Genomic DNA, 16,084 nt, shown 5'->3' with positions numbered 1-16,084 from the left:
AGCAATTTAACCATAACTACACGAACACTAACGTGGGTCGTGTAATGTGACACAATGGGCCTGATTACGACCGTGGCGCTAATGGGTTAACAGCGCCATAAAAGGCTGCGGCGCCATTAACCCATTAGCGCCTGATTACAAGGTCCCTTTGCAGGACCCAACTTAAAGTAGGAACCCGCAAAGGGACCTTGGTGCTAAGTATGGTACCGCAATTTGCGGTACTGTACTTCGCGCCTTCCCCATTCTCATTGAGCCCTATGGGGCAAAAATGGGAAAGGGGAAGGGCCATGGAGGAAGGGGGAATTACCGCCAACCATGTAATGGGGTGGTAATTCCCCCTTTCTCCATGGCGGAGTCGGGAAGTTACCGCAATGGACCATGGAGCTATTGGCACCATGGTTTTCCGCCTGGGTCGTAAAGAGACCCAATGTTTGTAATGGTATTCAATGCTGATTTGTTAACTTCCGAAATAAAGGTGTTTCGGAAAAAAATATGCAACACAAATGTGTGAATGTTTAATGGTGCATGTAAAAACCTTTGCACCTTGCAACACTTTGCTGTAAACTTCACAACGTGTGCAACGGCCAAGTCACTTCGCACATCCCTATTGAGGATGCCTGAGGCACTGTTGTTCCCAGTAAAAGTACAGGAAGCCGGTATTAAACCCGTTTCAGCATGTTGGAGTCATTACTAAGGAGAGTTGTACTACAGAACGCAAGTTATTGCATTCTCTGTGCAAGGGACAATACTGGGCTTAGATCATGAACTGTGTTCTAAAAATCGTTTTGCCATAACAGCCAAATCATATCATAGCAGTCATTTGTACTATTAGACATATTCACCAAGACCATGGTCAAGGACATACCTACAATTACGAAATCGCTAAGACTACCTGTAAAATTGATGAAAGCAGGAATACCCGTGCTTGCTTCCCGCTTAAAAAGAATAAAACCCACTGCTGTTAATTTGTGTGTGGAACTATACGTTTTAAATATGAATTTGACAGGACATTAATTAGAGACCCACTCACACTTTTATAAGTTAGTACTTCTTGGGAGTGTGCTATTGCTCCAAAACCATGTTAAGTTCAGAAGTTCATAAACCTCAGTGATAACTCACCCACTCCAGTTGCCTGACTCCACCCCTGACACATGTTCCATCCTGAATACATCCACATTCCACTCCCATTCGACAGACTCAACAATCGTTCCTGCTCGAAAGTTACATGACTGCCTAATTAGAAGGAATTCGCTTTAATGTATTCCACGTAGGCCAGAAGAACAGTCTGCCACTGCTCACTAACTACACATAACACATTACTAACACACCACATTTAGCTCTGGCATAATGAGAATAATTATAGAGCACCACTCTTTAGCCACGTCTGAGACATCAGACTGAATGCTACGGGTCGTCACAGTTAAACCTCTAACCTGTTCACTTCTAAAGTTTTACTTCGGAAAAGCTGCAATAAAGTTACTGACACTTACTTTTAACTTGTGACTGTCCAAAAATTGAGATATTCTGTATTTTGTTCTCTAACCACCTTCTTCTTCTTCTTCTTCTTCTTCTTCTTCTTCTTCTTCTTCTTCTTCTTCTTCTTCTTCTTCTTCTTCTTCTTCTTCTTCTTCTTCTTCTTCTTCTTCTTCTTCTTCTTCTTCTTCTTCTTCTTCTTCTTCTTCTTCTTCTTCTTCTTCTTCCCCTTAAATACTTGTCTAAAGAAATGGCTATAGCGTAAAATTATAGTTATGTTAGGAAATGCTACATTACATCAAGCACATCATCCATACTATCGCTGACATGGCTCTTTTAATGCCTGCACAAGGTGTGTACAGTTAATTATTTTCTATTCAAAGGTCAACAGAAAGTTGAAACTTAACAAAAAAAGCTGTTTATGCAACAATAAGGAAGAGTTGATTGTAGAAGTACTAGCATACTTCATTTCTTGTGCCAACATTTAAGATGAGAACCATTGGCACAGAGAAGGATGCAGAGCAATTTCCTACAAGCAGCTGAGAAACATTGTGTTGCATATTAGCACAAGAAATCGTTATTGACCTTCTCTCAGCCAATCAAAATGTCCAGAGAGCAGTCAATAACTACTGATATTGACAGCATTCTGAACATTCTGACTTAAAAGCAGACAAGGGAAACACTTATGCAATTTGCAGGCAAGACTTCTTTCAATAAGACAGTTTACTCTCTAAAGAAGCCTTTATTCACTGCAACATCCTATTTCGCACGCCAATCAACATATTCATTCTCGAGCTCTCCGCTCATCCACCTCCAATTCTCTGAGGATCAGAGGCTTTTCTAAGCAGAGAATGGGGGGGCAGATCTCTTTCCTCTGCTGGGCCTCCCTCTGGAACAGCCTCCCTGCCTCTCTCAAACTTGAGCAGAACCATCTCCGGAAGCAACTCAAGACCTTCCTTTTCATTTCAGCTTTCTCTCTTCCTCTCCCCAGCTAATGTCCCTGATAGCTCTGCACGCTGGGCACATGGCCACGCCTGAACTCGGGCCCAGGCTCCTGCATGTCCTGTTGCCCTCGCACTGTCTACCTCAGTACTTAAGGGCCTGTATCTGTAACCCTACAGTCCCTTCTCTTTGCACTTAAGAGCCACATCTGGCACCTCTGGCAGCACTTATTGAGTCACCTGCGTTTCTCCTCAGCCCCCAGCCCACTTGGCACTTCTCCCTTCCCCTCTTCCCTGCACTTGCACAATCTGATTGACACAAGGCCTTAGATTGTTATTTGTCCTCCTTCTGTTTCCCCCTCCTTGTCTTGGCGCACCTAGAAACACTTGTGTACAGGCGCGTTATAAATGACTTATCATATCATATCAATCAGAATGTTAAAAAGTAGGAAAATGTGTTCACTTTTTTCAAAAGAAATCGTTTTGGAAAAACATCCACCCGATTGATGCTCATGTTAAACCCACTCCAGTTTAACCAAGTTTGCAATTGAAATGTATGAATATAATCTTATTTTTATACTACAAAATAAGAACACATTTAATTTACTAACTCAGTTTCATGACTTACATGCTCACTATAAAGCAAAGCTCCAAAACATGTTTCACTACTACTCTTATGCGCCAATACCCTTACATGTATATATCAGGGGTGGGCATTATCAATGGGGATAATGATTTTCCTCATTTTAAGGCTGATGCTAAGCCTCTGGCCTTACCTTAACTTGACAGCAGGTCATTATCCTGTGACAATGACCTGTGCACCAGTGCATCTTCTACAAGGCTATGTTAGTTTTCTGCATGTCTGGGCTTCTGTTTCTTTGCCTTGCACTCCCTGCACTCATTGTATTGGACATTCACATTGCTGCTTGCTCCGTCCTCAGTGTCCAGTTTATTTGTTTACATTTTGGGTCTCATCGGGGGAGGGAGAGTCATGGCATTGTGGAGGACTGTCCCAGGGAGGCATTTATGGCACACACATTCGATATCCCATTCTACAGCACCTCGCCAACATGCTTCACTCATGCTGGCTCACTTTAAAAAATAAAAATGTCAGCACGGGTGGTACGCTGATTCTATCCCGATTTTGGTCTTGGGAATGTCTGCTCCTGTTTCACAGCGGGAACGCATCATGACAAAAAGCAGAGGCACAACAGCATGTTCTTATGTGAAATGCAACTTGTGGCATGTTGAGCAAAGAAAACCACGGGACGCCGTTGGCAAAATGTCGCTGCCTTGTGGGACAGTGCTCTGTGGCGATATTAGCTGATGTGGCGTGTGAGACTAAAATGTCCACTTCTGCCACGAGGCCCAGTGTGGCGCTGCCCCTAGAAGGGACGTGCATGCGGCGGCATGACGTTGCACGCCGCCGCGTGCAGTATAAATAAAAGGGGTGTTCCCGGACACAATAGTGTGACCGGGAAGCCCGAGCAGTACAGACATGTCTGTGTGTGTCTGTGCGTGTTGGGGGCTTACAGGCATTGCGAGTGGGGGTCAGGAAAAACCCCCAACAGTGGCAACGAGGTCGGTGGTATGCCTGGGTCCGGAGGTGAAAGTCACATCAATTTTTCTTCTGGAACCGGAGATTGTTGGAGTTTTCCTTTCATGCCGTAGGCCGTGCATTCACCACACGGCAGGCGGCCATTTTGAATTTCAGCTGTGGAAACTCACCGTGCTCTGGTTTGCACGGTGAGTGGCATCCAGGTCAAATTTTTGGACAAACTGTTAGCAGGCCGTTACACCTGCGCACCCATGCCCGATTTTTAATTTTTGGGTCTCCTACGCTGAGTGAAAGTGAGGAGGAGGGCTATAATGGCTGGCCTGCTTGGCTCAATTTTTGGAGCATCCGTGCCTACACAGCGCTGCTGCAGCTGGGGATTCGTTCTGCATCATCCCCTTCATCATCATTGTAGACTGCTGCAGCTGGGGTCTTCCATATTCTTTATCCTTTTCATCATCATGTCCAGCTGCTGTGTCTGGGCATGAGAAATTCTGTGGAGGTGGATACTCTGCCATCACCATCCTCATTACCAGGTTGGACATTTCATTTGCCTGGGTGTGTGTCAGATCTGGCTGTGGTGGTGGGAGTGAGTTGCGGCCCCCAAGATCTACGCTGGGGTGCCTGTGCGCTCAAGCCCATGAACGGCCTGGTGATCAAGACGGTGGCCAGCCAGCTGATCAACAGCAGCCTCACCAGGCTGGTGGGCAGCCAGATGTTCAACAGCAGCCTCCTCAGGATGGTGGGCAACCAGCAGCTCAACAGCAGCCTCGTCAAGACAGCGGGCAACCAGCAGTTCAACAGCAGCCTCCTCAGGCCCAAGCAGGAGGCCAGGCTCCATTGCCTGAAGCGCCACCAGCGGTACAATCGGTTGTTCAGCCACTACCTCCCGTCATGGCCCAAGCACGAGCCCCAGCAGCCCTGCAGCCCATTCCCGAATTTGATGTCTCGGGTCCGCCATCCAGCCTGGGGCCAGATGGAAGAGGTGGGTTGACGCCTCGACATGTATTTCAGGGCCACACCGGTGACGGATGACGACAGCATGCTGGCGACCATGTTGTATTCGGCTGGACCTTTGGTCCAGGAGATATTTGAGTCGCTTCAAACAGCGGACAGCTCCTATGCGGCGGCAAAGACAGCGCTCCAGGCTCATTTTCTGCCCCTTGCCAACTCAGACTATGAAAGATTCGTGATGCTGTCTGCAAGGCAAAAGGAAGACAAGACTTTCGACACTTTTTATCGCCGCCTCAAGCGCCTGTCGCTGGCATGTGCATGGGGCGATGCAGAGGACATGATAGGAACAATGCTCATCCAGGCGTGCTCCTCCAGCAAGCTCAGACGGCAGATCCTAAGAGAGCCGGGAACCACGCTGCCCCGTATCCTTGAGCTGGGGCAGTGCCATGAGGTGTCCGAGGCTCGGGCAGCCAGGATGGAGGCTGGGTCCCGTCCAGTCAAGACAGAGGAGGTGTGTGCCATGTGACGAGGTGGAAGAGGCATCAGAAGACCTGGTGCTGGACCCCGTGACAGAGCTGGTGAGTCGTGCCAGAAGTGTGGGTACCTTCCCCACCCAGCGGAGTGTCCAGCCGCCGGAAGGCCTTGTGGAAGGTTTGGGCTGCTGGATCACTTTTACCGGGTGTGCAAGGCAGCCCTGCCCGTGATGGTGACAAGACGCCTGGTCTGGTCCGGGTTCCTTCGCCAGAATCGACCCACTGAACGTCGCCCCGGTGGACCAGGGCGAGGAAGGTGCCCCGGTGGAAGAAGTGGAAGAAGAAGAGGAAGAGAATATCTTCTTCGTCTCCAGTGTGGGGGCCCTCAAGTCGAAGAACAGGTGACAACTGAGGTGTGTGGTGGAGGTCAACAAGTCACCAGTCCCGGTCCTAGTGGACACAGGAGTGTCGGTCAATGTGGTGGCCCATGGGCACTATGATGCCATGGACATGCCTCCCAGGCTGGTTACACCGAAAGCCCACATCCTTGCATTCGGAGGCTTGGAACCAATCCCGTTGGACGGTGCCTTTGTGGCGAAGGTGGAGCATGATGGCTCACAGATCACTGCATGCTTCTATGTGATGCCGGTAAGCACCAACACCCTGTTGAGCTGCGCCGCAGCCGTGGCCCTCGGCATAGTCAGTTTTGCTTACTCGATGTACCTGGAGGACATTAGCGACCTACTAGACAAGTACTCTGCCCTATTCAATGGTATTGGAGAGATGACCGGTGACCCGGTGAGGCTGCACATAGACGAGTCCGTGCAGCCCATTACCCTCAAACATCGCAGGGTACCCTTTCATCTTCGTGGGCAGGTGGACACAGAGCTGAACAACCGTGTTCACCTCGACATCATCGAGAAAGTGGAGGGTCCAACTCCCTGGGTGTCCCCGATTGTTGTGGCAAGGAAACCTAAGCAACCTTACTCTGTCCGCATCTGTGTCGATATGAGGCTGCCAAACAAGGCCATCAAAAGGGAGAGGCACCATACCCCAATGATTGACGACATTATTGCAGAAGTGCAGGGTGCTCATTTCTTTTCCAAGCTGGATCTTCGGACGGGCTACCATCAGGTGGTCCTACACCCTGAATCAAGGTACATCACGACGTTCACCACCCACCTGGGGCTTTACCGCTACAAGACACTGAGTTTCGGAGTTCCTCTGCAGTTTTCAAAGAGAGAGGTGTGCTGCCGGATCGCAAGAAGGTCCAGAACATCAAAAAGGCACAGCCACCCGAGTCGGTGTCCGATGTAAGGAGCTTCCTCGGCATGGTTACTTACTGTGGACGGTTTATTCAAAACCTTGCCTCAAGATCTGAACCTCTCAGGGCCCTGATAAAGAAAGAGTCCACCAGGCACTGGGGCCCACTTTTGCAGGCTGCGTTCGAGGACATCAAGGGCGCACTGGAGGCTGAAGACACCATGGCATTCTTTGACCCTGCCTTACTATCGGAAGTCATTGTGGACGCCAGCACGTTTGGCCTGGGGGCCGTACTAACACAGATAGATCGGGATGGGGGTGTCTGCCCGGTGGCCTATGCCAGCAAGGCGCTGTCCGAGACTGAGCAGCGGTACTCGCAAATTGAGCGCGAGGCGCTGGTGGTGCTCTGGGTTTGCCGACACTTCAGGCTATATGCCCTGGGTCGCCCTGTGATGGTCGTGACAGACCACAGCCCTTGCTCCCCATCCTTGCAGGGTTGTCATCCAAGCCACCAGCGAGGATCGAGCTATGGATTCTCGCTCTCCTGGAGTATGGGGTCACTCTGGTGTATCGGCAGGGGGCGAACAATGCGGCAGACTACCTATCCCGACACCCGGGTGCACATGGGGGAAAAGACTATGACACATGTGCTGAAGAAGCCGATGATCATGTCCGCATGGTGGTGGAGGTGGCCATGCCCAATGCGTTGCCCCTCGAGGAACTTGAGGCGGCAGCGGAAGGAGACGAGTGTTTCCAAAACATGAGACACTCCATGCAGCAGGGCGCCTGGAAGTCGTTGCTGGAATCCCGGGCGGGGCACACTCAAGAGGCCAAGACGGGTTTAGAGCAGCTGTGGGAGGTCAGGGAAGAACTATCTTTCTCGGTGTCCGGCCTGCTGCTCAGAGGTGACCGGATAGTTGTCCCCCAGTCCAAGGTGAAAGAAGTGATCACCCTTGCGCACCATGGCCACCAGGGCACTGCGAAGACCAAGGCCCGGCTACGGCTGAAGGTATGGTTCCCTGAGCTTGAGCGGAAGGTGGATGATTTTGTGGCGGCCTGTGTCTAGTGTCAGGCAGTGTCTCCTCTGCAGAGAGAACCTGCCATAGAGGCGATGCCTCGAGGGACGCGACCCTGGGAGGTGGTACACACGGACTTTGGATCTACAACACTGGGTACCCACTTCCTAGTGATCGTGGATGAATACTCGAGATACCCAGAGGTTGAGTTTGCGGAGTCGGTGGCCTTTGAGCATGTGGTGATGGCCGTGGAGAAGGTGTTTACGGCAATGGGTTCCCCCACACGTTGTGCTCCAACAATGGGGCGCCATTCCAGAGCGAGCGGTTCTCGGAACTGATGGAGAGCTGCGGGGTACAGCACAGGAAGATCAGCCCCCTGTGGCCAAGGGCAAATGACGAGGCCGAGAGGCTGATGAGGACACTGAACAAGACATTCAGGATTGCCCAAGGCCAGGGACAGTGCCTACAGAGGGCCCCTTATCAGTTTCTATGGGTGTACTGTACCACCCTGCATGCCTCCACAGGGGTGGACCCGGCTGAAGCACTGTTCAAGCGGTGCCCTCGCGGTCTTCTGCCCGAAGTAGGGGAGAAGGAGCTGGGCGTGATTGACGATCAACAGGTAGATGTGGACCGGCGATTGAGGATTGAGCAGGAAAACATGAGAAGAGGGCTCTGCCCACAGCGGCTGGAGCCAGGCAACGAAGTCCTCATCCGGAACAGACACCCCCATGGACAGCTCTCACTAGCCTACGAACCGGAGCCATTGGACGTTGTGGCTGTCAAGGGGTCCATGGTGACCGCCTCGGAAGGAAGGTCGGCTGTCACCCGCAATGTGAGCTTCTTCAAGAAGCTAGGAGATCCGAGAACTGAGCCTCCCCATGAACTGGACTTAATGGAGATGCATGATGACGGAGGAGGCCAACCTTACACACCATAGTCCCCCGCAAGGGGAGTACCTGCGGATGGACTACCCGTGCCGGAGGTAAGCGTGAGGTACCCCCAGAGGGCTGGGCGAGGGAAACCCGCTTACCTCAGCGATTACGTGTTGGGACACTTGTCTGATCGCCTGAGGCCCTGGACTGTTAACAAAGGGGACCCAGGTGGATGCTAATAAAGGGGTGTGTGGGGAACTGTTTTTAAGTGTTGTGTTATTATGGTTATTTGAGTTATGGTGTGTAACATTAAAGCATTTCTTGTCCTCCCGAAAAAGGAGGAGTGTGGCACTGCCCCTTGAAGGGACGTGCACGCGGCGGCGTGACATTGCACGCTGCCGCGTGCAGTATAAATAAAAGGGGCGTTCACGGCCGCGATAGTGCGACCGGGAAGCCCGAGCAGTACAGACATGTCTGTGTGTGTCTGTGCGTGTTGGGGCTTACGGGCAGCGCGAGTGGGGATCAGGACAAACCCCCAACACCCTGGATGTTTTTCATGTAACCTGGCCGGGTGTAACATCATTTTGCGCAATGCACCCTTACATGAGGCTTGGATGTGAACACTGATTATGTCCAATAGAGAGACAGGGTTATGATGATCTGACCTGTGCCTGAGTGACCTCAAACACCTATCTCTGGGCTCCACTGATAGGTGGCAGATTGTACTTGATTCTAGTGAGGCACAGTCTGTACCAGGAACTCCTGTGCACATCCAACATTGGCTCCAATGTCCAGGTCATGTCCTTATGAGCGAGTGATTGTAAACAGAAGTTTCATTGTTGATTTAGTAAGTTTATTTTTATTGTGATTTGTAACATGCCAGATGGAAGCACATCCTTCTTGGCAGAGGCGAGCGAGGGGTTGCGGGGGCGGGGGGTGGTGTGATTGTTTTGCTGGTGCTAGAATGGAGGGAAGAGCACTATGGGTGGGACAGGAAGCAGGTACATTAAAGAACCAATTACAGTGGGACTAAGGTCACGTTTTCCGTGCTCGAGTGGAAGTGCGTAGCATGATGAGTAATACGGAGAGTGGAAGCAAGAATATGATCCTGAAATGGAAGCAGAGGCCGACTGTTTGTCCATTAGTGGAATACTTGCTTAAAGCATTCTGTTTGATGGATTTTGTGGAACTGAGGAAGCTTTGCGGCTCTTGCAGAGCGTTAGCCACGGGGAAGTGGCCAGGATGGATAGAAGTCTGTTGTCCTGTTTTCACATGTTTGGCTGGAGACACATATCTAAGAAGGCCCACACTGATCTTGGTGAATGGCGACGTGGAATGTAGCATAATACCTTCATGTGTCAATTGTTCCATTGATCTCTGCAGCCGGGAGATAGGACTTAGCACGTAATTGCTGCTCCATCAGAAGCACTTAGTGTTGATACAATGGAGAGGTGTGGTCATAACCTTTGCGACCCAGCATTAGACTTGACTTCTGTTTTGTAAAATCAAGAACTGATTGCTCAGTTTCTTTGGAAGACCCAAGTATAGTCAAGACTGAAGAGCAGCAGGGACTGGTCTGGATCATTTGTGTGATCCAATTCCATTTCCTTAAAAAGGAGTATTTCTTTTTAGTATTCAGTGTTCTTGAAATGGGAGGTGCAGGCTAGATGATTTACCTGAGGGGTGCCTTGATTTCATCGATGGTAGGCGTGGGATATTCTGACAGCAGCCACTTGCAAGGACTGGGGATTTACTGTGGTATGTTGAAGGCAATACCTTCTCTTTTACTCTCACTGGAGCAAATGGTATTTATTAGCATCCAATTTTAGATTGTTGTTAAGAAGCCACAGACAAGGCTGACAAGATGTGTGTGTCATACATATGTGCATTTCATCTGCATGCATCTGGGTGGTGTATGTAAATGTCTTGAAGATGGAAGCCAGGGAATCGATGTGTGTAGTGAAGGAAGAGATATGAGGCCAGGGAGCATATAAGCAGGCTTCTATTTCCACTTGTTCTGATTGGTTATTTATAATGCATAGGTTTCTAAGCGCGGACCGGGGGTCGAACCTGTGTTGCTGCATGTCATCTTGCTTCCCAGGCAAGCATGTTGCCCCTGAGCTATCCCCCCTTTGCCTCCCTTGTGTGACCAGTTGCCCAAGGAATGACTTGATACATTTGTATGCAGAGACTGAGGCCCATTGGTTTGTTCAATCTCTTGGTGAGTATCTGATTTGTCAAATGCTACTGATACTTACAACCTTCTTGGGCTCCATTGAAAGCTGTCCTTCTCTCTACAACCATAGTGTGGGAGCTAGGACATTTGATAGAACCACTCCTATTTAAAAGCCTTCACTGGCTCCGTTTAGAAGCCAGAATTGTTTTCAAATCGAATTGTATTTTATATAAAGCTATCCACGGGTGAAGCCTCCCATCTCCTGAAGAGAAATTGAACATCTCTGTGGGCGTTATGCGCTTAGGCAGCAAGGAGCTTTCACGGCTCGATCTTAACATGTTTCAATTATCAGCCTCTCGTTGGAGAGCCTTCTCTGGTGCTACAGTTTACTCTAGTAATGCGTTCCCCAGAAATAGGTATCATACCTGATTATCTAAAAGTCAGAAAAAGTCCTAATATCTTGGTTGTGCAATTTAGTATTTTAACGTTCTTATGGCCAAGAAGATAAAACTGTGTTTTATCTGTAATCCTATTTTCTTTTCGTTTTATAATATTATTTTGTTGTTGTTTTAGTTGTAATTTATTGCACATTGTATTCCATTTTACTGAACGTTTTCCTTTTGTTCAGCACTCAGATGTATTTTTTTGCCTTATATCCACTTTACAAACATATGTAATAAACAAATAAATTTGAATTACATGTTGGATGGAGTCAGAATGTATAACATAGATTCTCTTGTAGCCATGAATGTGGTGCGTGTTTGCTTGGCACGTCTGAATCATGACTGTCTGTCTTGGAAAAGGCCAGATGTTTTGTTGTAAGACTATAATTGGCCAATTTCTCCTAGCTGCCATATAATTGCCCAATTTCTGAGAGTCTATAATGCTGCACCTACATTGACAGGTCTATTCTGTTCCCTCATGGTCTCGGAAGGTGACTTTATTTCTATTTGATGGCGCTTTTGTGGCGCAGTTAGAGATATGTTCTTACCTTGGTCGGTGCTACTACACTAAGCCCATTCCAAGCAGTTGCCTAGGGTATCACCAGCAGAGTGCACAAGGGCTGCCATTTTAGTCCTAACAATATGACATCTCCACCCATTATAATTGGCACAGTTAAAATATTGTGTTGCATTAGGTGACACTCAAGGCCGGCCTTAGCTCTTGAAGCGCCCGGGGTGAGTCACCAAAATTTGGCAACCCCCCCACCCCGGTACCTCCGACCCAGTTCCCTGCGGGGTGAGTTAACCAAATATTCTGTTAACTCCCCACTCCCAAGCAGGAGCGGGGAGATAAGGACTTCTATACAGCATGGGGTTGCTGCCCCATGCTGGATTCACAGCTGTGTTGTTTTGTAATTAGCAGCACCCTACACTCCTGCTGGCGCGCCCAGCACAAGCAGGCAAGCAGGGTGCATTTCTTTAAAATAGTCCACCTGCTGTGCCTTCACCCACCACGCTAGCTCGGGGGGGTGGTCCTTGAAAAACTCCTGTGAGCCGGCGTGGCAGGCGTGCTAATGTGGCAGCATGGGCGGTCGCCCGGGAATCCCTGCACTAAGGCCAGCCCTGGTGACACTAATACCATGCACCATCCCAGTCCAGCAGCCGCAAACCCCAACCTATCAGCAGGCATCCCCAGGCATGCTTATAGCAGCTGTCGAAAGTGGAGCAGTGCCACATGGAGACCGCTGAAAAAAATCCCTAGCCCTTGTGTCCCATCCTCTTATGAGAGTTCAACTTCTAATTTACTGCCATGAAGTAAAATCAAATAAGGAGTCCATAGTCTGCCAGTTTCTTGCAATACCTGCACGCCCAGTGAGAAAACAGGGCATCCTCGTCACCCATAAGTAGCATGTCAAATCGCTCTTTATTAAAAACAAATTTTCTGTAAGAAGGGAAAACAACCCTGCAGCAAAATGGCACGCAGCTTCCAAGGGCCTCGGATTTTAACCCGAACCAACACCGGAAATTGGACTTGGGAGTTCCCAGAGACTTAACTAGCATGAAAACCACATGCAACTGTTGTGTTTCATTCATATCACGGTGGCTGTGCGCGGAAAATGGGGTGTGTTCCGGTTGCCTCTGCGTGCTTGGCTGCATTAAGAACCAGGCGCACTTCCGCTTAGCCTCCCAACGTGTTACTCGATTGTAATCGACACATACATTACCGTTGAGCACAGCCACACCATGCGCCTTTGCTGCTCACTCCACATAGATTTTCAAATGTTCACCAGAACCCATGCTTGCTGTGCGCTAACAACACCTCACCTCCCACGTGTTGAAGAAGGGTTCCTGCTGTTGAATGTTCACAATAAAACACTGTGGGTGTGTGGCGCCTTTTTCAGTTTTTAATACCTTGACAAGAGAATTAAGTTCCAAAGAATATTTGTTTTTCTGGTTTTGATTGCGTGTCCTTGATGAAACATAAGTACATATGTGCATTTATTAATGTTCTTGTATATAGCGCTAGCATTACAGAGGGAATTGTGTCTCAGGACTGAGAGCTGGGAATGATGCATGCCTCACATGGTCACGCATTAATGGGAACAAGGGCCATTCTAAAGCTTTGCAAACAGGGTCGAAATATGCCCGGTCACCCAAAATAAAGTGAACCACCCCTTGTCTCAAAAAAGTGGCCCACCGATCGCTTCATGACCCTTGACCTCTGATCACATCACCAGACGTGGTCATTTGAACGCACCCCAAAGTGACATCCCAGGAAGCGATGAAACACGACCTTTCACCCCTTGACAAAACAGGAAGATGCATCAAATAGCATTGTTCCTAAGTACATTAAATATTGTGAATCCAAGCAGAAGTCCAAGGCCAAATGATAATATGTTATTGTATAGCACTTACGCTTAAGCTCTTTTTTATAGAACAAATATGCATACAATATCACCCAACCTGTTTTGGTACTCATTTATCGACCTAAGAAGGATAAAAGGCTTTTTGAATAAAAAATAAAAAAAGTTTGAAGAAAACAGATTTTTTCTTCCAAACCGGCCTCCACCTCCCCAGGGACGATTTCGGCCCGGCCATGGGCCGAAATGCAGAGGGGCCAATCCGACCCTGTTTGCAAATGTTGGGGTGGTTCTCAGTTTTACTTATGGCATCCGAAATTGGGCGGCCAATAGGAAGGGAAGGTCCATTCCTGACACCTTTACCCATGGCATGCTGGAGAAAAAGTTAGTATACTTGAGTTGGCAGACTGAGGTTGTCTAACACCCGTGTGAAAGTCATGACTCTGACAGAGCAGCATAATGAATGGCTCTGTGCACTATTCGGACGACCTTCAAGCAGACTCTATGCCTAAACTGAATTGCGATGAATTGGCCTAAAATATAGAAAACTTCACACTAAAAAGGAATAGAAATGCCTGGTGATAGGCTGCATTTTTTATCTTGGGACCCCTGTCTATATATAATTTTAAAAAATAAATAATTATTCTTTATTGTGTAATAGGTTCATAAAATAATTGTTCCACATAACTAATACATGTAAATATAATACCATCATTATCATAAAACCAATATCTACGTTATCATAAAATAGTAAAAACTACACATACAAATTCATCTCAATTCAACAAATACAAACGTTATGAACAGTTAATGAAATGTATGCAAAAAAACAGATACTCCAATATTCTGCCAATCCCTGTTCAATTAAACAAAGAGATCCTTCGAACATCAAAGCGCTGCTAAAGCCCAACACTTATTCCCAGATGTCATAATTTGTTGCCAAACAAAACCAGCAGATGAAATGTTAAACGCTTGAATAAGATGATCAAAATGTAAAATATGAAGTTCATTCAAAAACTCACACTCCAAAAGAACATGTGCAATTGTTTCGACAACTGTTGCAGACTTAGTTCTAAGACTCTGCTCCACTCCGTCCTGTGTGCCTAGAATTTCCTTTGTCGGGAGTAGGTTAAGTCGCAGATATAAAAATTGGGATCTCCAGGTGGAGCACAGGAACTTAAACAAGTAAGATGGCAAAACACATAGAGACCTAACATCATCAAGGACATCAGAGAACGACTTGGTCCCACTTGTATAGTGAAAACCCAATCTCACATTTTATTTTAGCAATGTGGGGAGCTGTCTGCAGCAATAGTAAATAAACCTTATACTTTGCCATTAACTTTTCACATTCCGCAATCTATCTGTTAAGTGAAACACAAGATTTCCCCTCTAAGACCTGTTTCAATACCCACCACAAAGTTGGTCTTTCTCCTGATGTAATTTTGAGAAAGAGGCAAAGTTGATTTCACACCACGTGTGCCTAAAGAGACAGGACCCCCAACTTGTAGCACAGAACAGCAGTGGGGACCCCAGGGGGAAAAGACAGTACCCTTATCCAAAAGCAGCCTTCAAGTTTGCCCCAGCATCTCTGCCCCATATGCTTCTAATGGGAGAACTTCTTTAAAATAAAATTCGACCATGGGGGCCAAGGAAAAAGTATCAACTGGCCGATTCATGGAATTAATGTGCGTGGAAAATTCCGGCGCAGAGGTGCCAAAACGTGCGATTCGCAGTAAAAGTGCGAAATCCGCAGTGCAACTGCGAAAATCGCAGGGAAACCAGCGCACATCGATTCATGGAAGTCCGTGCACGAGAAAAAAGTTGGATATGCGCTGAAAAAGTGTGCGGCGCAAGCCGGCGCACAGGTCATCCAACGGCGTGCGCCACGGCCACTGCGAAATCGCACATAGCGCGGCGCACTTCAAAAAAGTAGGCGGAACACGGGGCGTAACACTCGGAATGGGGAACAACGCGTGAAAATATGGGCGTAATGGGGGAAGTACAGGAGGCAAGTGCGCGGAACGCCCACACGCTCGCCTACAAATGTGCGCCAAAATGTGCGATAACAAAAAGCACCCATATACAGCTATGATGAATGGTCCATACAGTGGCCCTCTAGGACAAATGAGGTGCAAATGGGTACTGACAAACACGGACACCCGCTGTGTGAAAAATAGCGTGTGCGTGTATTACGGGGTTTGCGGGAAGTTCCACACGCGATTGGCCTGGGCACGTGTATTCCGGGGTGCTCGTGAAGTTTCCCATGCGAATTAGCAGAGTATGTGTATTACGGGGTTCGTGGGAAGTTCCACACGCGATTGCCCTGGGTCCGTGTATTTCGGGGTGCACGCAAAGTTTCACACGCGAATTAGCAGGGTACGTGTATTTCGGTGTGCGGGGGAAGTTCCACACGCAAATTAGCAGGGTACGTGTATTTCGGTGTGCGCGTGAAGTTCCACACGCAATTTCAGCAGGGTACGTGTACTCCGGGTGCGCGGCAAATTCCACACGCAAATCCAGCAGCCTACGTGTATTTCGGGGGAGCCGGGGAGTCC

At 48.3% G+C, this 16,084-nt stretch overlaps 1 protein-coding gene across 1 annotated transcript in view; it reads right to left on the bottom strand.

The window, feature by feature from the left end:
• Positions 1-399: 399 nt before the first annotated feature.
• The window catches only part of LOC138581901 (uncharacterized), a 178,609-nt gene continuing 162,924 nt past the window's right edge, over positions 400-16,084 (bottom strand). Inside the window, exon 2 of the mRNA XM_069652857.1 lies at positions 400-1,727. Within this exon, the coding sequence (XP_069508958.1) occupies positions 1,493-1,727 (235 nt within the window). The 3' untranslated portion in view covers positions 400-1,492. The remainder of the gene's footprint in view (positions 1,728-16,084) is intronic.

The sequence above is a fragment of the Ambystoma mexicanum genome, chromosome 3q, assembly GCF_040938575.1.
Source record: "Ambystoma mexicanum isolate Mex_15411 chromosome 3q, UKY_AmexF1_1, whole genome shotgun sequence".
Classification (NCBI taxonomy): Eukaryota; Metazoa; Chordata; class Amphibia; order Caudata; family Ambystomatidae; genus Ambystoma; species Ambystoma mexicanum.
The sequence above is the reverse complement of the archived record's forward strand: the minus strand, read 5'-3'. Positions and strand labels throughout refer to the sequence as shown.